This window comes from Microtus ochrogaster, linkage group LG4 (genome assembly GCF_000317375.1).
Source record: "Microtus ochrogaster isolate Prairie Vole_2 linkage group LG4, MicOch1.0, whole genome shotgun sequence".
Classification (NCBI taxonomy): Eukaryota; Metazoa; Chordata; class Mammalia; order Rodentia; family Cricetidae; genus Microtus; species Microtus ochrogaster.
Window position 1 is genome coordinate 63,634,246 of NC_022030.1, and position 23,046 is coordinate 63,657,291.

General features: G+C 50.1%; 2 protein-coding genes across 2 annotated transcripts in view; one reads left to right on the forward strand and one right to left on the reverse strand.

Annotated features, from left to right (window-relative positions):
- The first annotated feature begins 866 nt into the window (after positions 1 to 866).
- Positions 867 to 12,017, forward strand: Hjurp (Holliday junction recognition protein). The gene is made up of 8 exons (XM_005361782.2): positions 867 to 1,005; positions 1,102 to 1,168; positions 3,352 to 3,407; positions 5,517 to 5,607; positions 6,671 to 6,729; positions 7,789 to 7,881; positions 9,098 to 9,170; positions 10,514 to 12,017. The coding sequence occupies exons 1-8, from the start codon at positions 910 to 912 to the stop codon at positions 11,914 to 11,916; spliced, it is 1,938 nt and encodes a 645-aa protein (XP_005361839.1). The 5' UTR covers positions 867 to 909; the 3' UTR covers positions 11,917 to 12,017.
- A 2,534-nt stretch (positions 12,018 to 14,551) lies between these two features.
- Positions 14,552 to 23,046, reverse strand: part of Mroh2a (maestro heat like repeat family member 2A) — a 39,034-nt gene continuing 30,539 nt past the window's right edge. Inside the window, 11 exon segments of the mRNA XM_026786456.1 lie at positions 14,552 to 14,725; positions 15,095 to 15,160; positions 15,442 to 15,544; positions 15,993 to 16,124; positions 16,743 to 16,898; positions 17,764 to 17,946; positions 18,049 to 18,198; positions 21,124 to 21,250; positions 21,616 to 21,753; positions 21,957 to 22,186; positions 22,258 to 22,417. Of these exon segments, the coding sequence (XP_026642257.1) occupies positions 14,604 to 14,725; positions 15,095 to 15,160; positions 15,442 to 15,544; positions 15,993 to 16,124; positions 16,743 to 16,898; positions 17,764 to 17,946; positions 18,049 to 18,198; positions 21,124 to 21,250; positions 21,616 to 21,753; positions 21,957 to 22,186; positions 22,258 to 22,417 (1,567 nt within the window). The 3' untranslated portion in view covers positions 14,552 to 14,603.

Here is a 23,046-nt window from a genome sequence, read left to right on the forward strand (position 1 = left end):
TCAGCAGGCTGACAGGTGGGGAGGCCCCTCGAGGGACTTCTTGGCACTCAGTAATGATTCCAATCACCCAATATTGTGATAATCACACTAACACAGCACACAAATGCAGCTGTTATGAAGCCAGAATAAAAGAAGCCAGAATAAAACTATCCTAAACTGCGGTCCAATCTCCCAGCCCTGCAATAAGACAAAATTCAAAAAACTTACCTGAAAATTTTCTAAAATGTCAATCGTTGTAAATGCCCTCATAAAATGAACACCAAATAACCTACCACCTCAAGGAACAATATAAACGTCAATCAAGAAACGGTATATAATCAAAAACTGGAAAGGGAGTTGATGAAAACCCTAGGGTAAAAACCGTAGATTTTTGTTACATTTATAATATCGGTCAGCACTTTTTTCTTTTTTTTCACCTTTATAACTTGCAGGTCTTGTATTTGTATTTTACTGAAATTTGTTTGGTGAGGTTGTCCTTTTAAACTGAAAAAACCTCTCAGCTGTCAAACTGCATCAGAGATCTTTTTGGTCAGCACTTTTAAACATATCTTTTGTTGAAATTTATGGAAACTGGTTTTCCTGACTCCTTTCAGGACAGTTTTTGGCGATGTCTCTCTCTCAGCCCTCCCAAGCAACTCAAGAAGGACCACCTCCGGGACCCAGCAGGGACACCCAGGCAACTCGTCCAGACGCCTCTAGAGGGCGCGGGAGTGCACCATGGGGAAGCAATGCGCATGTTCCTCCGCTCCGGCTGCCCTCCCTCCCTCCGTTTCCGCCGGAAGTGCTGGGAGAGGAGGGCGGTTCGATCGCGTAAAAACTTTTGAAAGAGCCTATCAGCGCGAGGGCGGTACTTTTGAACCGTTCGCGGCCTTCGGTGGTGCTGAGTCCAAGCAGTGAGCAGCCTGCGCCATGGATCCTGACGTTTCATCGCCTACCCGGCTGGTGCGGCTTCTCAAGGAAAGACATAGGGGTTTCCAGACGTACATGCAGCGGCTGATAGCGAAGGTGAGCTGGGATGACCGAGGCGGGGAGGGTGCGGCCGGCGGGCGGACGGACGGGAATCCAGCGCCCTGGGGTCTGACCGGATCTCCTTCTCCGCAGTATAACCAGCCCTTTGAGGACGACCCGCTGGTGCAGATGGCCACGCTGACCTACGAGACACCCCAGGGTACGGAACCCTCCTCCTCGTGACAGTGTTCTAGAAAAGTGGGGTTTAGAATTTGCAAGGCAGCGCCCGTTCCCCCTCGCTCATGGGGGACCTTGCAACCGTGAATTGCTTTTTTTCCTAGTTCTTTCTCAAAAGGGAATGCCCGGAGACACGGATGCAGCCTGATTTTAAAATGCCTGGCGCGGAAGCCGGAGCTGATTGCTTAGCGGGACAATGTCTCTGTGATATAAAAAGGATGTTTACAACCGTGGGTACTCCGTGTGGGTGTGTTCACATTCACCGGAGTGCGCAAGCCAATACCCGGGACTGCTCGGTTCTCATGGACTGGGCTGTGTAACTCGGACCCATCTGTTTTGGAGTGTCCATCTATCAGGATGCAATTTTACCCCTCAGGAGCAATTTTATTTAATGCTATGGATTGCCTTAAGCGTCTTGGATTCTCTAACTGAGCTGTGTTTTGAATTTGATGAGGTCAGTTCCTTCCATAAGACATCCCTAATGTTTTCGTTTACTAATAAAATCTGATTTCAGATCACAGTCTGCCAAGGGTCCACAGGACCCACTTTGACAAGCGCAGTCTTTGCCCTTAGTTTTCTCGGCTGTTCAAGGCACACGGTGGGTGAAAGTTTTACACAGGCAGAAACAGAAATAATACCGCAACAGGTTGCTTTTGCTCCAGATGGGATCAGGACCCAGTAATATAGGAATCCTTAGGGGTGCTGCCTGTCTCTAGGCTTTTCTATGTGATTGTTCATGCAGGGGTGGGCAGTGTCCGGAATGTTTTGGACAGCCCATCTGTCTTGAATAACACTCATTTTTGCCGGTGAAAACCTGATGTCAGTTATATGAGAACAACCATGAAGTATCTTTACAGTTTGAGACCATGACAGGTCAGCATATAACAGCCCTCCCTGAGAACTGGCCAGCCCACAGACTCCTAGGGCTGCGGTTGTTAGTTGATAGCTCTGTATCCTGGCAAGCTCGTGGCTTGTATTCATGCCACGAGTCCCTCATCCTGTTACTTATTCTAAGAGAGTTTTTGACCTGGCATTTCCTAAGATGCTCCTGGCCCTCCCTGTGCAGTATGAACAGTGTTCAAAGACGGATTGCGGTAGAGACATCAGGGGTGGAATCATTTGCCTGTATTGATGGTTCACCTGTGCCTGCGCTTGTGCATTTTGTAGAATTCCATTTCAGTCCTGCAGTGGAAGCTCCTGTTAAAAGTCATTGCCGTTAAATGTGGATTCCCACAGAGAGGGCCACTCAGCCAGAGAAGCAACGCCTCGGTGGGGCGCTTGAGCCCATATACTCAAGCATCCCTGTCCTCTGGAAAGACTGTTGTGGTCAGCAGCTCCCAGAATTCACATGCTGGCTCCGCTACATGAGCCGAAAACCTGGGTTATTTACTGCCAGTGAACATGGTCTCTGTCTCTTGGGCTTCTAGGAGGGTGTAAGAGTTACATGCATGTGGGCTGTGGGTACTGAATGATGTCTCCTGGGTGAAATTTGGAGCATTGAGGGTGTTGTGTGAATTTTTTTCTGCTTCTCTTTAATACAGTCATATCAAACCTCAAAACCCACCCTTCTTCTAAGTAACTTGTATTTTCTCAGGAGATTTAATTCACAGGTTCTGCTAGTGAGTGACAGGGCCGGGGCACTTGAACCCCAGCGTTCTCTGTACGTGGGCTTCTCTGTATCATGCCACTAGACTGCCCTAGGAAAGCACTGACTTCCAGGATGAGGTGCAGAAATTGCCCTATAAAAATGCCTGTTCTAAGCCAGGCAGCTGTAGTACACGCCTTTAATCCTAGCTCTTGGGAGGCAAAGGCAAGTGGATCTTTGTGAGTTCCAGGACAGCTACGGCTATACAGAGAAACCCTTTCTCCGGGGGAAAAAGTTTGCTCTCTGAATGTATGCTCTATGTGCCCTTTCCCCAGTGAATGTGCATCTTAAGAGTATGGAATATGAGCTGTCCTCAGCTCTTCTGGTTGGTGGTTGAAATCGGGAAGCTGCTGCTTTCTGGGTCGGAGAGATTGTCATTAGTGATGTTTATCCAGCACTGTCAAAATCTGAATTGCCTTTCATGTTCACCTTTTGTGCCGTTCAGCTTGGCTTTCTCTCCATGCATTTGGAGCAGAAGCTGAGCATTTCGGGTTACTTCAATTGTCGTCTTCCTCTTTTAGGATTGAGAGTTTGGGGAGGAAAGCTGATAAAGGAAAGAAACAAGGGACAAACTCAGGTAACTGCCATCAGGTTTGCTGCCTTAATGCTGTGCTGTGTTGATGTGACTCATCCAGGGTGCGTGAGCCCCGGGGCCACTGCCGAGAGCTGTGAGGGACCACCCCAGGAACGCTTTTCTTCTTTGCAGACCCACTGAGAAGTGTTTCTTCTGTGCCTGGCTCCTGTGTGCTACATTTTCTCCAGCATAGTCCATAGGGCCCTCACGGCAGTCATCTGTGTGCAGATGCTGGACCAGCTTGGAGACTTTCAGGCTGTGTGCGAGACCAGCTGGGGGCACCTTTGTTGGGTCCTTACAAACAAGACCAAATCTCGTTTCCTTTGAGGGAAAAGCAGTGCCCCCTTTCTTGTCTGCAGCCAGGCAGCAGAAAAATGAGAGGAGGCAGAGAGCCGACTCACACAGCCTTCTGCCCTTTTCTTCCTCAGCCACACAGCTCGTGATCTGACAGGGCTTCCTGGATGGCGTCTGTAGTTTACCATCCTGCTGCGAGACTAGGTGTGACCTATTGCCCTGGTTATAAGTGTAAGGCTGTCTAGTCTAATTGAATCTCGGGCAGCCATGATTCCTGGGGAAGCCTGTTACCCAGAGTAGAACATCAAAATTAAGGTTACACTGCGTTAACAGCCATTCTGGTAACTAATTAACTAAGCTTCCTGTTTAATTATTCTAGCTGCAGGAAGGCTAGAGCTCTTGGGTTAGCGGACCGCGGTGCCACCTTAGTTCCTGTCTGTAAGTGCACCTCACACCCCTTTCCAGTTAACCAGTAAGGGAACCCTTGTTTTCACCTACTGGTATACTCTTAAATGCCTTTTGGCTTTTTGAGACAAAAATCACTGTAGCCCAAACTAACCTGGAACTCACTATGTAGCCCAGGCTGGCCTCAGACTCATCAGCCCTTCTCTGGCCTCTGGAGTGCTAGTGTTACAGCCATGTTCCGTGGTGACTGGGGTTAGTTTGTTTGTTTGTTTGTTTGTTTGAAATTGCTCTTCAGTTCCAAGGAAGGCATTTGGCCCTTGCACCTTCCTCTGTTATGAATCGGGGTCTGCATGCTTTGTCTGTGAAGATGTAAGTACTTGGGGATATGCCGGGCTTGTGTGTGTTATTGTTGGTCAGCTCGGTTGTGTGAGGGAAGCCACCAAAGGGGTGAAAGTGAGCACAGCTGATCTATTCCATGGCTTGGTTTATAAAGCCCATTGCATGGCCCTCAAGGAGCAGCCCATCCGAGTCCTTGTGTCCTCCTGGGCCACAGAATGGAGTGACACACCTGACAGCCCAGTGCTAGAATGGTCATCCTGGTAGCAAAAGTTATTTAAGGTTTTTCTTTAAAACGTAGATGATCTCTGCCTGGGGTCTGTAGAATTGCTAGAGCTTTATTAGGACTAGAAAAGTGAGCGTGCATAGCCTGTAGGTACAGCTGGGGACTTCCACAGTGTTACTGGGTTTATCATTGCTGATCTCCCCCCAAGACCAAGTGTTTGTGCTGGTTCCAAGATTGCCCTGGGTGGGAGGCAGGAAGTCAGGATGGACTGACTCCCCATTGCCCTGCGCTGGTTTGTCGTGGGCTCACACATACAAGCAGTAGGGGTGCTGAGGACTGCCTGCTTCTGTGAGTGTCAGGAGTTACTTAGTTTGGTGCTGATGGGCCACCTCAGGTCCCCTGGGCCCATAGAGCTAGCACCTGAAAGGACATCGCTCACTGGGCTGGCTTCTAAAATCATGCAAGCAGCCTCCTATGTTGAGTGCTGACGCTTTACTAACAGGCACTTGTTGGTGCCGTCTTCGTGGAGCCTGGTGAACACAGGCCTTAGAGAGCAGAAGTGGCCTCCCTGGGGGAGTGACCATTTGACAGTGCTCAGTGGCTCCACCCAGCAGGAACTGCAGTGGCCACTTGTAGATCCAGGTCAGCCTTGTGGGTCCCTGACTATCGCTGTAGTCTCTCCTTGACCAGTGGAACTTCCCACTGTCTTCTGGAGTCTTGAGGCCTTCAGTAAGCACGTTTATTTCCCTGGTGTGTCCCACTAGGATTGTGAATGTATGGTATACAATGGCTAGAAATGTGTTGTTACTTCATCAAGCTTGTATTTCTTGATTTTTTTTTTATACCCCAAGGACCCTTCTGTGAAGATGATTACCAGACTAAATAGGCAAGCTCCGGAGGACAGTGAGTGTTTTCAGCTCTGGACAGACGTCCTGGAAGCTGGTGAGTGTCGCCTTGTTAGAAAGGGAGGCTAGGGACAAGGCTGGCTTGTCTCCTACAGCAGTTTACAGCTGAGGTATCTCATTGTTAACGTTTTATGTAGATTTCTTATCCTCCTAGGTCCTTGGGTGGGGCATGTCTTTCCCATTAGTGTCAACATCTAGTAAATCTTAGGGGTTGCCCATGAAGGTGATTGGAGCATCAGCATCTATAGACATGACCCCTCCCCGGCCTCTGCAGCCAATGTCTGTCTTTCCTTTCTCAGCTTTGCTCCCTTCCCAAGGTTTCCAGGCTGTGCTCTTCCTGTCTCCCCAGCTCCCTCCAGTCACTCCCTTTGAGGCCAAATTGCAGAAAGGTAGTTTTTTCCAAGTGGAAACAGGGAGAAGGTGGTAATACTGCTTGCTGGAGTTCCTCATTTACTGGTATTAATTCAGATCCTAGCTCCACAAGCACCTAGATCCACTACCTCCGCCAGTGCTTGAAGCTACTCACAATGGTTCCCTGAGTGCTTGCTTGCTACCTTGGGTGTCAAGGCCATGAGCACCCTTGAATGTTTCAGTGAGTCCTAAGTTAAAAATTCTGCTCCTCGGCCTGACTAGCCTCATTTCACTGTCTGGGGACAGTAGGTGGGGACTCAATTAACCCTGGGAGTTTGGTCTGCTTGGCGACTGTCAGATCAGAGGTCACTGAAGTGGAGAATCTGCTGCTCCTGTTGTCAGTGGGGTATCTTCCTGATCAGAGGCACTGGACTACTGGTAGTCGGGTTTTGTTTTGTTTTGTTGTTTGTTTGTTTTGTTTATTGAGACGGGGCTTCTCCGTGTAGCCTTGGCTGTCCTGGAACTCGCTCTGTAGACCAGGCTGGCCTCAAACTCAACAGAGATCCACCTGCCTCTGCCTCCTGAGTGCTGGGATCAAAGGCGTGCACCACACTCTTAACCCCTAAGCCATCTTCCCACCCCCAGAGGAACATTCTTAAGCAACAGGGATCTTTACTGTAGACATGTCTCAACTGATGCAAAAACTACCTATGAGATGCTCATGTGTTCAAATGTTCTCTGCTTTTCAGAAAGCAGCAGTGCAGATACAAGATCAGACCAAGAGGAACAGCTATCTTGCACCTCGATGGTAAGAGAAGTTTCTAGTGACAATGGGCAGAATCGTGTGGCTGCAGCTCCCAGACAGCATTTGAGCTGGGGCAGCACCCCTCCTGTCTAGATGTCCCCCAAGTCTCTGCTGCTGCCCCCCACTCTGGTCACCCCTTCAGATCCCGAGGCCCCCACTCCTCAGAGGCCAGTGCTCTGCTCGCCTCCACTGTTGGCTGACATAGACTAGTTCAGGAAGGCGTGGCTACATGCCGTCAGTCATCCTTGATGTTGTGGTTTATGGTTACCCAGCCTAGCCTTGACCTCAGACACTGACCTGGCTGAGTACTTCCAGGTCAGCGTTTAAAAATCTATATGGTCATCTGGGCTGTGGTGGCACACGTCTTAATTCCAACACTTGAGAGACAGGGACAGGTGGATCTCTGAGTTCATGGTCAACCTGGTCTACAGAGTGAGTTCCAGGACAGCTAGGGTTGTTTATACAGAGAAACCCTGCCTCAAAAAATCAAATAAAAAATAAATTTGTATGGTCACAAGGTTACTAGCCTAAAAGCGGAGTGCCCTTATGTATTGTTTCCTGTAGTGGCCCCAGGGTGCAGGTGACCTGCCTCCTTGTACCCTGTGGGTCTCACTTCCGTGGTTGGTTAGTGAAGGCGACAGCCCACATGGACCTTAACTGGTAGAGCACTTTCCTGGCCGTGTGCACTGGATGTCAGAAAGGGAGGTGAACCCTTCTGGTGTCGAGAGTGGGAAAGCCAAGACTCCCTTCTCAGTCTGCAGCCAGAGTGTTAGATTGTCTCCAACCTCCCCACTTTCTTTCTGAGTGATGCTGTCATAGATATCTTCAGGATTGTATGCTCTGGGTCGTTTTAGTTTAGATCCCTGATAAATTCCCTGCAGCCGCACAGTGGGTCTGGAAGCTCTAAGGCCCACGCCACTTTGTACCAGCAGATGCAGGAAAGTGACTGAATAACTTCCCTTAAATAGTCGAACACTCAGGAGCTTTCGGATTGTCCCAGAATTCACCAGGCTGAAAGTGCCGGCATTCTCACTCAGTGTCCTGACTTCTCCTTCTGATCAGCTTTCAGGGCCTGGAAGCCCTCTGAAAAATGACTTAAGAAGGAAGTACTTGGCCAAGATGCATACCCTGCTTCGAGATGAGGAGTATTTTAAGGTAATTTGTGTGTGCTGGTGAGACTGACCAGGCACTGAAGACAAATTGGGGTGCAGTAGTCGGGACCTCATGTGCTGTCCTCGGAGCCTGTGAAGGGATTTGGTGATTATGTCCACACTCTTCACAAACTGTCAGCCTCTCTCCTAGTGAGCACCTGGGAGGACTCGGGGAGTCATGTGGGGGTGGCTTGTCCTCTGCAGGGGACTGCTCAGCTCCAGTGGGCACAGACTCCAGTGCAGCTCTAGCACTAGCTGCACAGCTGAGGAAATAGTTACCCCACCTTCCTGCTCCCAGCCTGTAGGCCTCTCTCCTAGCCCTGGTGCCCTCTGCTTGACGGCAGTGTTTTCTCAGTGCTTTTGCCTTACACAGCCCAGGACCACCTGCCATGGGGTGATGTCACCCACAGTGGGCTGGGCCCTCCTTCATCAGCTAATAATCAAGACATGCCCACAAACTACCTGCTGAAAGACTCACCCGCTTGAGATTCTCTTCAGGTGATTATAGGCTACATCAGGTTGATAGCTAATGTTAATGAGGGCAGTTGGTGTTGGAGGTTACCCAAAAGATGTCACCTCTGGTTTCCCAGAGCATCTTTCATAAATCAAAGGACACCCTAATACCCTATTGTCAGATGCCTAAGGAGTAATGTTAGTTACTTGTTACTTACAAGCAATGGCACCCCTCTGACAGCTGCAAGTTCCCATGAAGTCAATAATTCTCTATCACCTCGCAGAGTAGGTGACGTCCTCCTAGCTGTTATGTGGTCAGAGGAGAGGGCTGGAATTAGACCTGAGTTTATCTGACCTCTGCCCACCACCTACGTGGCCTCTGGACATTCTGACTAAACCAAGTTGTCCCAGTTAGGGTTTCTGTTGTGAGAGATATCATGACCATAGCAACTCTTATAAAGGAAAACATTTAATTGACATAGTGGCTTCGATCGGGAGTTGAGTCCATTATCCTCATGTCGAGCACAGTGGCAGGCAGGCAGGCATGTAATGGTAGAAGTGCCATCCTTGGTCGGGCGGGGAGTGCTGCCAGAACTGTGGCTGTGTCCTTGGGGACAGAGTTCTCAGATGTTTAGGAACACCCCTTCCCTCTGTGGCCACTGTCATGTTACAGATACACTGCCATGTGTATTTTTAGGACACAACCAGTTCCATAAGCCCAAGGTCTTAATATCCCAAACTCTTAGAATCATTGGTTCTGATTTCAGAACACCGAGAAGAGAGACGGAAAAGACACACTCATGCCTTGGGTTCCTTCCTCACCTGTCACACCAGAACCTAGTGAGTATGAGGGAGTGATTACATGAACTTTTATCTGTGGAGACTTGGGGCCCTTGGCACCACCTATGGTGGGTGTTCAATGTGGGGTGTGTCTCAGCAACATAAACTTAGTGATGTGTGCATATCCTAGAACGTAAAGACTACTTCAGTAGAGTCTCACTGTAGCCCAGGCTATCCTGCAAATTCTTATAGTGAGCTGGTTTTCCCTCTGTGGTCATGATACCAGGTGTTTTATAGCTCTTTGCCCTCGGTGTGAACATTTTGAGTCTAGCAGCACAGGGGTAACCAGTGGCCATCCATCTTGTGTGTCACAGGTAACATTGGTTGTCATTCCTTCACTGACTGTCCCTGGCACATATGTATGGACATGAGCACTCTATAGTTACTTAGCTCATATTTGCAGCACCCCTAAATGCTTCACACATTCTTTCCAGGAACCAGGTGATTCTCCATGACTACAGCAAGTTTAGAATGTGCCAGAAACTTCTCATTGGCATGATAAAAATTTTACCAATTGAGCCACAGTGTCCTTTGTAGCCATTTTTGTTCTTTTAACAGTGGACCCACTCAGATGGGTCCCGTTGCATTTAGCAGCCCCATGAGTTGCCACCGCTGTTGTTTTTCATGCTTTTCACCTGTCTTGAGTGCTCCAGCTGGGCTTCTCCCATTTCTATAGGATGGATTTTACCTTTTAAAATCCGTAAAATAGTCGTGTAATACAGCAGTCAAAGCTTCACCTTGCACAGGAACATGTCTTCCCAGCCATCCCTATAGAGGTCAGGAGTTTAAGGTCACTTACTGGCTTTTGTTCTACATGTGCATGCATGTGTTGAGGTGCTACAGACCAGAGTCCAGAAGAGGGTCCAGAGTCCAGATTCCCCTGGCGCTGGAGCCACAGGCATTTGTCTGTTGCCTATTGCAGGTGCTGGGAAGTGAACTCTGATACTCTGGAAGGGCAGCAAGGGCTCTTAACCCCTGAGTCATCTCTCCAGGCCCCTGTGTTGGCTTTTTTGATTGAATATGCTTATGTTTATAGAATTTTCCTTTCTAATTCATTTTTAAAGTTTTTAATCCATGTATGTATTGTGTTGGCCTTTGAGTTGACAGCCATCTATAACCAGTATGATGGGAAGAAGACTACTCTTGCAAAACTGGGGTGAAAAGTCAAAATCTAATTCTGGTTGCTAGAATAAAGCCTCCCAAGGAGATCTATCCTTAACATCCTCAGGGTTACTTCATGATATTTTAAACCGTGTGATTGTGATCCCTCTTGAGCTCCCCAACCTCTAAGTATGGGCGAGTTGAGCCATGGTTTACCCTGACTTTGTATATTTTTCTCCCAGGATGCCTGGATAGTATCTCTCCAGAGAGCTTTAGTAGCCCTAAAGAGTCGACTTCAGCTGATATGACCATTATACCTAGAAATGACAGCTTCTCCTCACTAGAGACCAGCAGCCACAGTCTAAGCAGCCAGTCCCCTGAGGCTGCTGACATTTGCAATGTGACGGTCAGTGATATGTATGAAGGCATGATCCATTCGATGAGTCAGCTGCTGAGCCTACAGCCCTCGTGCGTAATCTCCACCAAGACCTACATCAACCAGAACTGGAACCTCAGGAGGAGGCTCTCACATAAGAGTGGGCTACACTTGAATAGGACATACTGCTACAGGAGCAAGCCCTCCCGAAGGAGCTCCAAGCCAGGGAAAGAGGCCATGATACTGAGAAACTGCACCAACTTACCGCACATTGTTCCCCTCAAGACAGACTTAAAACTGGAAAGGGGAGCTCTCAAAGGAAGCAAACTCCAAGTCCATACATGCAGTCCAGCTTGGAAGGCGCTTCACGGGACTCAGAAGTGTTTGGACTTAAACATACCGAACTGTCTTGATCAAGAAAATGGAGCAAAGGTATTCCCGTTGCTAATTTCACCTGGTAAAATAGTTCCCAGACCAAGGATGCTACCTGGGGAAATTGAAATGAAATTTGACGAACTTGCTCAGGAGTATAGCCTGTCTCCTGGGAAACAGCTTTGCCAGACTGGCCCCACTGAGTCCTGGGCTGTCGATGTGTACAGAGGTGCTTCTGGACGCCTGGGCAGCCCCCAGGACATAAAAACCCACAGGTTGAGTTCACTTTTCAACAGAGAAAAGGCAAAGAGGTCAAGTGAGGCTTTTGAAGACCTGAGCAAAATATCTGTCAAAGCCAACAGATGCCTCCCGAGGCGCCATCCTGCTCTGTTAGCATCAGAGGACAGCACCTCACAAAACCCCGGCCTTTCTCTTCAAGGACCTGATTCTGGGCCAATCAGAAGAAAGACAGCATCACCCAGGATGGCTGTTTCAGCACCATGGAGAAGGTCTTGGCCCAGTGGGGAGGACCGCTATGAAGAGATTAAAAAAGAATTTGATAAGCTTTATCAGAAGTATTGCCTGATGTCACCTCAGCGGGTGAAGGTGACCTCATATGTTAGAGTATCTCCAAAAAAAGCTGGTGCAGCTGTTCCTTGTCAGACAGCTGACTTAAGAAAATTAAATCCAGACTCTGGATTCCGGCGTTCCCCAAAATTGGCAACACCTGACAGGAACAGAAGCCTGCAGGGCTCAGTTCCAGCTGAGGCACACATGTCTGTGCGGACTGCTCGTACCTCTGAGAGAGACTCTCCAGTTCCAGCAAAGAGGTGCAAGTTGTCATACTCCCCTCAGGATTCTTCGGGAGCAGAAGACCAAACAATGCCCTGGCCATAGAAGCAGACTAGCCCCGTGTGGCCGGGCTGCTGAGGAGGTGTTTCTGTCTGTTGAGCATGATGGCTATGTGGAGTGAGTAGCTGTGGAGAGACAAGGCACTATGGCAGACACTTCTGTTTCTCTTGCTGGAGATGGTACCATCAACCACTGCAGCTCCCTCCCCGTAGCCGTCAGCCCCTGTCCAGCCACCTCCCCTGTTCCATGTCACCAGCATCTTGGTCTTTTCATATGGAGTGTTAGTTGGTGCCTTGGGCTTCCCCAGCCACTCAGCCAAACTTACCCATTATTGGGTCTCCTAATTCTATTCAGGGGGATTCTCGATGGCTTTCTTTCTCTTAATTTTAATTATCTGCCTTGTCTCTACTCCCCTCTCCCTCACATCTTATCCATCCTCACTTCTGCCTCTGTGTAGCTGAATGTCTCTGGGTACCCATGGGTGCTTCTACGGGACATGGTGTAAACATGGGTAATTCCATGAATTGGGGACATAACACAACCATTGGCTTGATCTTTGGAGCTCTGGATTTTGTTTTTTTCTTTTTGGGGTTTTTGTTTCATTTGGTTTTTGAGACAGAGTCTTGCATAGTGTGAGCTGACCTCAGCCTCACTGTATAGTCCAAGTGCCCTTGAGTTCCTTATCCTCCTGCCTCTGTTTCCCAAATCCTGAGACTATTTTTATTTTCCAATTTATTTCCATGGGTAAAATACTTTGTGAACTATATATTCCTGGTTGATTCCAGAAAGGGACCCACCTAGGATCAGGCCTGACGACACCAGAAGCAACCCCAGTCCTAGGTGCCACGCCAACTAGGTCTCTGGCTGCCTGGTGTGGCGGGTGTCCCTGGTAGGGTGTGCCCGCAACAATCCCCTTTGCTGTTGGTCGTAAGTTGTTTGCCTAGTTGCCTCAACCCCCAGAGCCCCCTTTGGCTTTCCTCAGCGAAACAGCCCCCATCATGTGTCTCAGTGGCCCGCTCCAGACACTGGAAGTGATTGTAAGATTGTACTCATGTTTGGGTCCTAAGATCCTGAGGGGAAGGAAGGGTCTTTAGAGACCTTAGCCACTTACAGATAGTCTGCCTTCAACTTGCCCAATAGCCTTTGTAAATGACGCCCAGCCCAGCAATGGAAACAGCTACGACTCGGTGCCCACTGGTGCGCTCTGCTGATGGCGACAAACATTGTGCTTGGCCTTCACCTTGGGTTTTTGTTGTTTGGGGGGAGTTGTTTTGTTTTGAGGTGCTAAGGATGGAACCCAAGCTTCATGCTTGCTTCATGAGTGCTGACACAGACTCACACTCCAGTCTGCCCACTTGAGTCTGACAGATTCCCAAGGCCCTTCTGTTCTCTTCACCTCTGCTGGAGCTGGGCTTACTCTGGGTTCACATGAACCTATCTCGTGCCAAACATCACAAATAACTTCTCTGATTTGTTACTTTTCTGATATTATGTGTAATTACAATAGCTAAAGAGCTTAAACCTTTTGTTGTTATTGTTTTGTGGGGTTTTTTGTTTTTGTTGTTGTTTGTTTGTTTGTTTGTTTTTCGAGACAGGGTTTCTCTGTAGCTTTGGAGCCTGTCCTAGAACTAGCTCTTGTAGACCAGGTTGACCTCGAACTCACAGTGATCTGCCTGCCTCTGCCTCCCAAGTGCTGGGATTAAAGGTGTGCGCCACCACCGCCCAGCCGAGCTTAAATCTTTTACTCTCCTGAATTCTGTTACTTTATAAAAGAAAATCCACATCAGAAATGGGACATTTCCTCAGTTCTGCTGGTCACCTTTTAGCCTATAAGTGTTCCACACAGTGGGGAGGGGAGCCCAAGGCATAGATGTGTGTAGATATGTTACATGACCCGTCTTGGGCCGGTGCACAAGTGGCTCTAGAGTTACTAATATCAATACTTTACTGCTTATTCAGGGGGAGCCAAAAAATAAAAATAAGAAGCTACAAAAGCCACCCTTGGTGAGAGGTAGAAGCGAGTTGCTTCTGGCTGGGTGATTGCCTCCTTGGTTGGGGTGGGGGTTGGGGGAGTCCCTTGCGTGGTGTTGCCTTCAATGCAGCTGTCTGCCCTGACCTCAGCCTTGACCACTCCGTTGCCATCCCAGGACTTAGAAAATCTGTCCTTCTTTCTCTCTTCCCCATCTGTCTTCTAAATACAGGCTAATTACCCTTTTTCCTCCTTGCCAAACTATGTTCCAGGCCCCACTGAACTAACTGTTCCAGCAACATTCCTTGAACACCTCAGGCCAGGGTAAGCTTTGAACATTGCTTCCCCAGGGAAGCTCCCCAGGGTGTCATAATCGGCTATGGATACATCTGCCTTTTGCTTTAGGAATTGGGTCCCTGGGGGCAGGCTGGGCAGTAGTTTCACCTTCCCTTGCTGCTTGGCACCATGCCCAGATGTGGGAGAGCACTGCATGACCACAGCCACAAAGGCTCAGCAAAGGATGAAGAGGCCCCATTGCCCCTAGGTCAGCTCTAGGATGCCGTGTCCACATAGCCAGGAACCTGCACTCCAGAGAGCCATGGAGGAATATTTCAGAGGGAAACGAGAGATGGGTACACATTCTTTATCAAGTTGGTTTTTTGTTGTTGTTTTTTCTACAAATGAAATCATTTTCTACAAAATGATTTGCCTTGCTATGGCAGACGTGACCCTGACGAGAGTTTACACCTTACATTGGGGCCACTTAGGGCAGTCCTCTGGGTGAAGCCAAGAGCCAGTGCTGATTGCAGTTGTCCAGGACTTTGAGGGTCTCCAAGGCCGCCCTCCTGACCCCAGCATCAGAATCTAGCTGTAGGTCCTGGAGAGCTGAGTGGGAATAGGGAAGAACAGGCCTGGTCAGGACCACATGAACTCTGCAGAGGGAGGCAGGCTGACACCAGCAGGGACACCCCCCCCCCCGGGAACCTGGTGTGGAGTCAAAAGTGGGCCATAGGCCTAAGTGTTCCCACACTCTCCACAGACCTGTCGGGACTCCTGACACACACCACCTTGGCTGTGGGATTGGGGCAGAGGCAGCTGAAGTATCTGAGAATGGGGGTGGCGTGGGCTCCACCTACCAAATGGCCCTGGAATCTCTCCCTACGTGCAATCCCAAGGTCCAGCTATTCCCTCTTACCCATCATGGTCTCAAAGTGTCAGTCATAAATTTCTACAACTGAGTCTGTGCTACTTAACAATTCCGAAGTCCCACAAGGTCCATCTTCTTCAGATAATGGGCAGACAGCTGCTTCATGATAATTCCTGAAATGACAGAGGTACTCATTATACCAGGGAGTAGTCAGCAGACAGTTCTGCCTCCCTCCTTGCAAGAGGTGCAGGTTAACCTACGAAGATATCTGTCAAGTGTTGTCAGGCTGAAGTTGGTAGTGAGCACCCTTATTCAAGCAAGCATGGAACCCTGTGAGCTAGAACTACTGTAAGGTAGACAGACCTAGGTTCTCAGCCCAGCCCAGACACTTGTCTCTCCATCCAGTCCTGGGGCTTCAAGACTCCCCTTAGCCTGAGGACATCTGTCCATTCACCTGCCAAGGCACAGGCAGAGATTCTAATCCTTGACAAGTTGTTCTTCATGAAGGTTGTTGTTTCTACCAGGAAGCCACAAAGAATAGCAGGCTTTTTCTGGGCCTGCAAAAACAAGTGCCACATGATTGTCGAGGGTGAGATGGGGACAGACACTCCCATCTGATGAGTCAGTGCTTGGCCATAGCAGGCAAGAGCGCCACCCAGCAGGGTAGCTGGGCCCAGTAATGACCCTTAGCTCTTGGTTTCATTATCTGACTCTTGTGCCCATTGAATGTATTTGTGAACCTGTGCTGTCCAAATTACCAGCTACTGGCCACTCTTGGCCCCTGAGCGTAGGAACATGGCCTATGGGAATATCAGGGACCTTCCTGGGCTTGATCACAATTTAGTTACCTGGATCTAAATAAATCCTATTGTCAAAATTAGCTTTTGTCTCTACTCTGATTGTGGCAGTTATAAAAGTTAATGTGGGCACCCTCGCATTGTCCCATTGGGTAAACGTGGGGTCATAAGTCCAACCTTGTGGCCCCCCGCCCCCTGGCCTCCTCACCAGTACGGAGCACATGTTCGTCTGAAAAACTGTCATCTGGTCATTGATGCTGTCATTGCTGTGACCAAAGGAACTCTCCAGGGACTTCCAGCCCCAGAAATGCACACACTGGAACATGGTAGCCAGACATGCCTGAAGGGACGCAGGACACAAGACAGCAGGAGAAACATCAACAAGCAGGCCGCTGGGTAACATCTCACCCGCGGAGTGAGAGGGTAGCCCCAGAACGGCCCCTAGAGCAAAGGAAAGCCAGGCTGGAGGACCTGTGATAAGCCCTTGCAGGTCAGTGGCCCCTGACACGCCCCTCCAGCCAACACCTTTACCCTTAGGGCAGCCCCGCAGGAGTTGGAGCCAGGAGCACATTTTGGATGGGCAGGCCTCCTACTCTACCCTCTCCCACCCCATTCCTCCCCCTCCCAAAGATGTGACAGAAGAAGCTGGGCCCTCTCAACTCCTAGCAGCCCTAACGAGGATACCCACAGGGACCTGTAAGGGGAAGTTTAAGACAAATTTTAAATGGGACCACGTCCAGGTACCTGAATAGAGGGAAAGGAAATAAAGACACTAGTTTTCATAAGCTCCCTTTTGGAGTCCCTGGCATGATTTCTATCCCAGCATGCATAAGGGATGGGGCAGATGTGGAGTAAAAGGAGAAAATCCGGTAGCTCACTGAGCCAGCAGAACCAAGGCACCTTTCCCCTTGGGCACTGCAGCCCCAGATGATAGGACACAGAGGAGGGTGTGTGTTACCTGAGCTACACTGGGGCAGGGGTCCTGGCAGTGCAGCATGAGGGAGACCCAGCCTCTCTTCACCTCCCCTTTGAAGAAATGCTTCTTGGAAATCCCAACCACCTTCGCCAGCTTCCCGAAGAGGGTGAAGGCCTTCAAACGCATCATCTCGCTCTCCTGAAACCAAGAGGTACAAGTGGGATGAGGGCGAGAAGCCAGGAAGGAACCCAGCCTTCCTCCAGGGGCCGTTCCAATGCCTTGGTTTCCACAGAGCTTTCTGGAACCATTCAGCAGGACAGTCCCTCCTTCCTCAGGGTTCATGTAGCACTCAAGAGACCGGGCATGACTCTAGCTTGGGGTCCACCCCAAGGGAGTGTATAAGGGTTCAAATGGAATAGGGATGCACCGTGTTGCCTGCCCAGCTCCAGTCTCCACAGACGCCCAGAGAGTATATGTGAGCTGCAAGGGGTGACTGGGCTCTCTTCCTCGTAAGGTAGAAGCACCAGAGCCCTCGGATTCTAAGGTGCTGATTCTCTGGCTCTTGGCATAAGGCATGGTTGCTACAGGACCCCAAGATCAGTCAAGGAACGTTACACCACACCATGGAGAAACAGCTCATTCTGCCCCCGGACACATCTTCGTGCTGTCAAACACAGGGTGCTGTGAAACACAGGGTGCTGTGACTTGAATGTGCCCCAACCTAGAGTCCACGTGTGGGAAGCTTAGTCCCCCAAATCATATATAGATGGCGTTTGTAGGTGGGACCTTTGGAGGGAATCAGCATGAGATTCTGAGGGTGGCGTTCTCATGGTGGCCTTAGTGGCCTTATAATAAGAAAGGATCCGAGCTAGCGCACTCACTCCATCTCAATACAACACAGCAGAAGGCCCTTAACAAAAGCAAGCACCGTGCTCTCAGATACCACAGACTCCAGAACCACAGGCTGCATAGATCGTTACGCTTTATAAATCCTCCAGTCTCGGGTGTTGTCTTAAAGCAAGAGGACACACAGATACGGAGGGAAGCTCTTATCTGCACTCACGCTGTCGAAGAATGCCCTGCACTGTTCAGAGATGGCTTCAAATGAAGATCCTATGTCCCCCTCTCGGAGCTCAGCCAGGATCTTGGTCAGGGCCTCCATGGCTTCAGCCATCACACTGCAGCTCGCCTGTCCCTGCAGGGAACCCAGGCACTTCTCCAGCAGGAGTTTTCGATACTGCTTCACCTAGAGGAATTCCGATCACTCAGCTGCACCCCACACTTCCTGGAGGAGTGTGCCCACAAAGCCCTCAAGCCCCTGACACCTGAGCCAGTGCCCGTCTGATACCTTCCGAGGAGCACCGAGAGCCATGTTGCCCAGGGCACGCAGAGAGAGCACCTGCAAGGTTTCATCTTTGTCCTGCCCTGCACCCTTCTCCAGCTTCAGCACCACCGGCCTCAGCAGCTTCTCCTGGTGCAGAACCGGGTCGCTCATGAACTAGAAAAGGGAGTGTTGTGGTTACCCACCATGGAGGTCCAGCTACTCAGCAACAAGGCAGAGAAGTCGGGGGCAACACAGAGAATGGCCACTCTGTGAGAGGAAGGGAGGGGACCAAGTGCCTCTGTCTTCTCATCCAGAAGAGGGGGTGATACAACTGCCTCAGGCTTGCTGTAGCATTTAGTAAGGAACCATGTGGGAAAGTAACAGGTAAGTGCTGCCTCTTGTAGAGACAGGCCTACCTCATAATTAATTTCTTCACTTAAGATGGCAGCCAAGCTGCCATGGGTAAAACCCTCACCTACTGGTGTCTGAACAGAAGTGTGCAGAAGCATGAATAAGGATAGTTGACAGAATCTCCATCGGGCTGTACTTAAGAGTGCCAAGACTTTGGGCCAGTGGGGAACCTGTGGGGTGGGTGCATGTGTGTGTGCATGCTCAATAACACCTGAGTATTGTTTTGTTTATTCTGTGGTAGTTTTTTTTGTTGTTGTTTGTTTGTTTGAGACAGGTTTTTCTGTAGCTTTGGAGCCTGTCCTGGAACTAGCTCTTGTAGACCAGGCTGGCCTCGAACTCACAGGGATCCTCCTGCTTCTGCCTCCAAAGTGCTGGGATTAAAGGCGTGAGCCACCACCGCCCGGCCACCTGAGTATTTTTAAGTGTGTGTATGTGTGGTGTGTGCACGCACACGCTCAAAAACACCTGAGTATTTTTTAATTATGTGTATGCAAGCACACACTAGTTTGCAGGCAAATACACCTGTGGAGGCCAGAGGCTGAAGGTAGCGTCATCTGTGGTTTTTCACCTTATTTTTTTTAATTTATTCATTATGTATAAAATAGTCTATCTGTATGTATGTCTGCAGGCCAGAAGAGGGCACCAGACCTCATTACAGATGGTTGTGAGCCACCATGTGGTTGCTGGGAATTGAACTCAGAACCCTTGGAAGAGCAGGCAATGCTCTTAACCACTCTTAACTCTTAGCCATCTCTCCAGCCCTCGCCTTATTTTTTTGTTGTTTTGTTTAGAGACAGGGTTTCGCTCTGTATATCAGGTCGTCCTTGAACATACAGAGGCATGCGCCTGCTTCTGACTTCTGAGTGGTGGCATTAAAGGCATGTGCCACCCACCACTCCTGGCCTGCAGGGTCTCTCCCTGAACCCGGATCTCTAGCCAGTAAATCTCCCGGATGTACCTTCTCCACACCTTACCCCACCAACTCTGGGGTTTTAGTCATAGCTCTATGCTCAGCTTTTCTGGGGGTCCTGGGGTCTGAACTCAGGTCATCAGGCTTACACAGTAAGCACTTCGGGTGCTGAGACTGGTGTCCTAGCCTCATGAGAGTGTTTTAAAGATACCTAAAGGAAACTAAACATCAAGTTGGTGGCTTCTGGGGCAGAACCTGGTTTTCACTGCCATGTCCAGTGCCTTGAGGCCCCTGAAGCCCACACAGCTCTTCTGTTCCTCTAAACGTCTTGAGGAGCTCCCAGGAAGGACAAACAGAGTTGGCGAGTAATGACCATACCCTCATGTTACAAACCCTACAGGGCAAAATCCAAACTCCTCACCAGGCCCTTTGGCTCAGCCTCTGTATCTACTCCCACCACCCTGCCCAGTGCCTGACCCTTAGCTCAGCTTCCAGCCACTGCACTCTGTCATCTCTTCCCATAACGATTTTGGATGGTTTTCAGAGGCACAAACATGGAAGGAATCTATGAACCCAAGAAAGCCTTGTTACTGGGACGCAGTCCAGAGCCAGGGCTCATTTTCACGTATTTAGTACTAGGACACATCTCAAGGGATAATGACACATGGAGATTGTGTTTAGTTTAAGGATTCGTGTCCATTGGGAACCCAACCATGCATACTTTCTGTGGCTCTCTCCTCACAAATAACTGGGTCTCCCATGACCCCCAAGTCAGGAAAACTCCTTAACTATGAGGCCTCTCACAGGTTTGCTGTCTGCTGCCCTGGGCTGCTTTGATCCTTACGGCAAAGCGATACAATAACACTTCTCCCAAGGGTTCCCTGGCCAGCTCCTCTGAGCTTCCCTCCATGAATGCTCTAACCACACGATAGAGTAACAAGCCCTGATGCCCTCCCTGTTTTCCTGTGGCAAGGTGAGCACCTCCTCGAGCTGTCCAGGGAAACACTCTCAGCCCAAGCTGAGGAGATCCTTTTGCCTGGTTCCCTGCGGACACAGGCTGTGTCTCAGCCTCTGCTTGCCCACAATGTAATTAGACCAGGTGTAGTGAAGGAGGGAAGACCCATACAGAGCATGATCTGTCCCCTAAGCTCAGGTCCCCAAAGACCAGGTGCCTGCCCTGGAAATGTGTGTGGTGGTTTGAATGTAAATGGCCCCATAACCTCATAGGGCGAGGTGCTGTTAGGAGGTGTGCCTTTGTTGGAGTGGGTAGGGCCTTGCTGGAGGAAGTGTGTCACTGTGAAGGTGGGCTTTGAGGTTTCCTATGCTCAGGATACAGCCTAGAGTCTGGAGTTGACTTCCTGTTGCCTGCAAGATGTGGCACTCTCAGTAAGTCCTCCAGCACCACGTCTGCCTGCACGCTGATAATGGAATGAACCTCTGAAACTGTAAGCCCTGCCTCAATTGAATGTTTTCCTTTATAAGAGTTGCCATGGCCAGGCAGTGGTGGCGCACGCCTTTAATCCCAGCACTCGGGAGGCAGAGGCAGGCGGATCTCTGTGAGTTCGAGGCCAGCATGGTCTACAATAAGTTGCTCCAGGACAGGCTCCAAAGCTACAGAGAAACCCTGTCTTGAAAAAAACAAAACAAAAACAACAACAACAACAAAAGAGAGTTGCCATGGTCATGGTCTCTTCACACCAATAATGTGCCATCCTAGGAAGCCTGGAGACAAGTATCCACTACCCACTCACACCCCACCCTCCCTCCCTTCCCAGGGCTGGATGCCTCACTTCCACACAGATGGCTGTGCTGCTGACGCAGCAGCTCAGGACCTCGGAGCCCATGCCCGTGAGCATCAGCTCTGCCAGCCTCTGCATGTAGCTCTCTGCATTCTGCATGCACAGCCTGAGGAGAAAAGAAGGACAGCACAGGGGGGAGGGCTATCAGCCCTGCTCCTACCCTCTACCCTGAAGCCAGCTTGAAGGGGGACTGAGACAGATCTCTTAAGCATCTCTGGCTAGCTGATGGTAGGGGCCAGGGTACCAGTTAAATACTCAGGTTGTGATGGTCAGACCAGAATGCTCAGAGATCTCCTGTGGCCTTGGGGGGCCCTTCTCTCTCTGGTCTCTCATTTCCTGGTCCCACTGCCACTCCAGAATCCAGGGCATCCATCAGCATGTAAGTGATCCCAGGAATGAGACGTCTAGCTGTGCCATGCACCAAGCTAAACCTCTGTGGAGCCCTTGAACCCCCGTGAGACCTGGCCCCACCTGGCCATCAGGCTCACTCCTGCTAGGAAGGTGCCTCCGTTCTCCAACAGGGACCACACGGACTGTTCCTCCAAGGCCTGTTCCAGGGGCTCTCTGTTGAGTCTCTTGACCAAAAGTCGCATGGATTTGATGGTGATCCTGGAGAGAGGTGAGCCAGGATAAGGCTGCTGAAGAGGACCAAGGGCAGTGGTCATGAGACAGAAGTCTCCAAACTCTGAAGCCTACAGCACGCTGGACACACATGGGGAAAGGTTGTGAGTAAAATCATTCCCACCCACTCCCGGAAGGCCTTCTAGGGAAAAGCTGGAGAGCAGCTTCAGCCCAAGCCTGCTGCCTTGCACCGGGTCCCTCCCTTCCGCCCATCTGTTCTCCAGCACCTCTGCAGGGTCATCTCCTGGGGCAGGGACCCTGTGTGGACCAGCCTCCAGGTCTTCAGGACGGGTGAGGAAGCCTCTGGTCCATGGCTGCTGCCAAGCTGCAACAGGAAGGTGTACAGCAGGTCTGGGAACAGGTCTGGGAACTTGTCGTCCTGGTCCATCTTCTCCATGAGGAGCCATATGGTACACAGCGTCTGCAGGGAGAAGGGCTGGTCCGTTCTACCCTGAGTTCCCTAGGGAGCCCGGCCCCTGCCTCTGCACTCACCATCAGAGGGTCCACAGCCGCCAGGCGCCAGATGTCGGCTTTGGAGGTGGCGTTTATCCTGGCGGTGAACCTTGACTGCAGCCGGCCCAGCAAGCCATGGAGCATGGTCCTTGCGAAAGGCACGTTCTCCGCCACGGCCAGCCACACCTCTGTCAGGTGGCTAGTGGAAGAAGGAACAAAGGGTAGTGAACTTCTGGCTGATTGGCACTCTTTATGCCACTCCTTGGTGACCCCTGTGCAAACAGTTGAATTCTAGGTGACCACCAGAGCCATTAAAGGTCGCATAACCAGGCTTGGTCCCTCCCTCTTTCTAGGGTATCAGGGAGAAATCCACAGGGCCCCTGGCTTTATCAGGCCTCCCACCTGTTGACTTCCTGGGAACAGCCAATGATGTCTAAGAGCCTAAAGAAGCATCAAGCAGTTTGCAGGGCTTTTTTTTTTTTTTTTTTTTTTTTTTTTTGATTTTCGAGACAGGGTTTCTCCGTAGCTTTTGGTTCCTGTCCTGGAACTAGCTTTTCTAGACCAGGCTGGCCTCGAACTCACAGATATCAGCCTGCCTCTGCCTCCTAATTGCTGGGATTAAAGGCGTGTGTCACCACCGCCCAGCAGGGATTTTTTTTTTTAAATCAGATAGTCCTCCCAAAATATGTCCCAGGAGTTTGGGGAGGAGAATGGCCACAAGAGACAGAGGTGTAGGGGAGGGGAAAGAATCCTCACACACGGCCACCAGTTAAATCCTGCGGGCCGATTCCAGGAGGGTATTTTTTTCTCCATATGCCACAGAAGAGG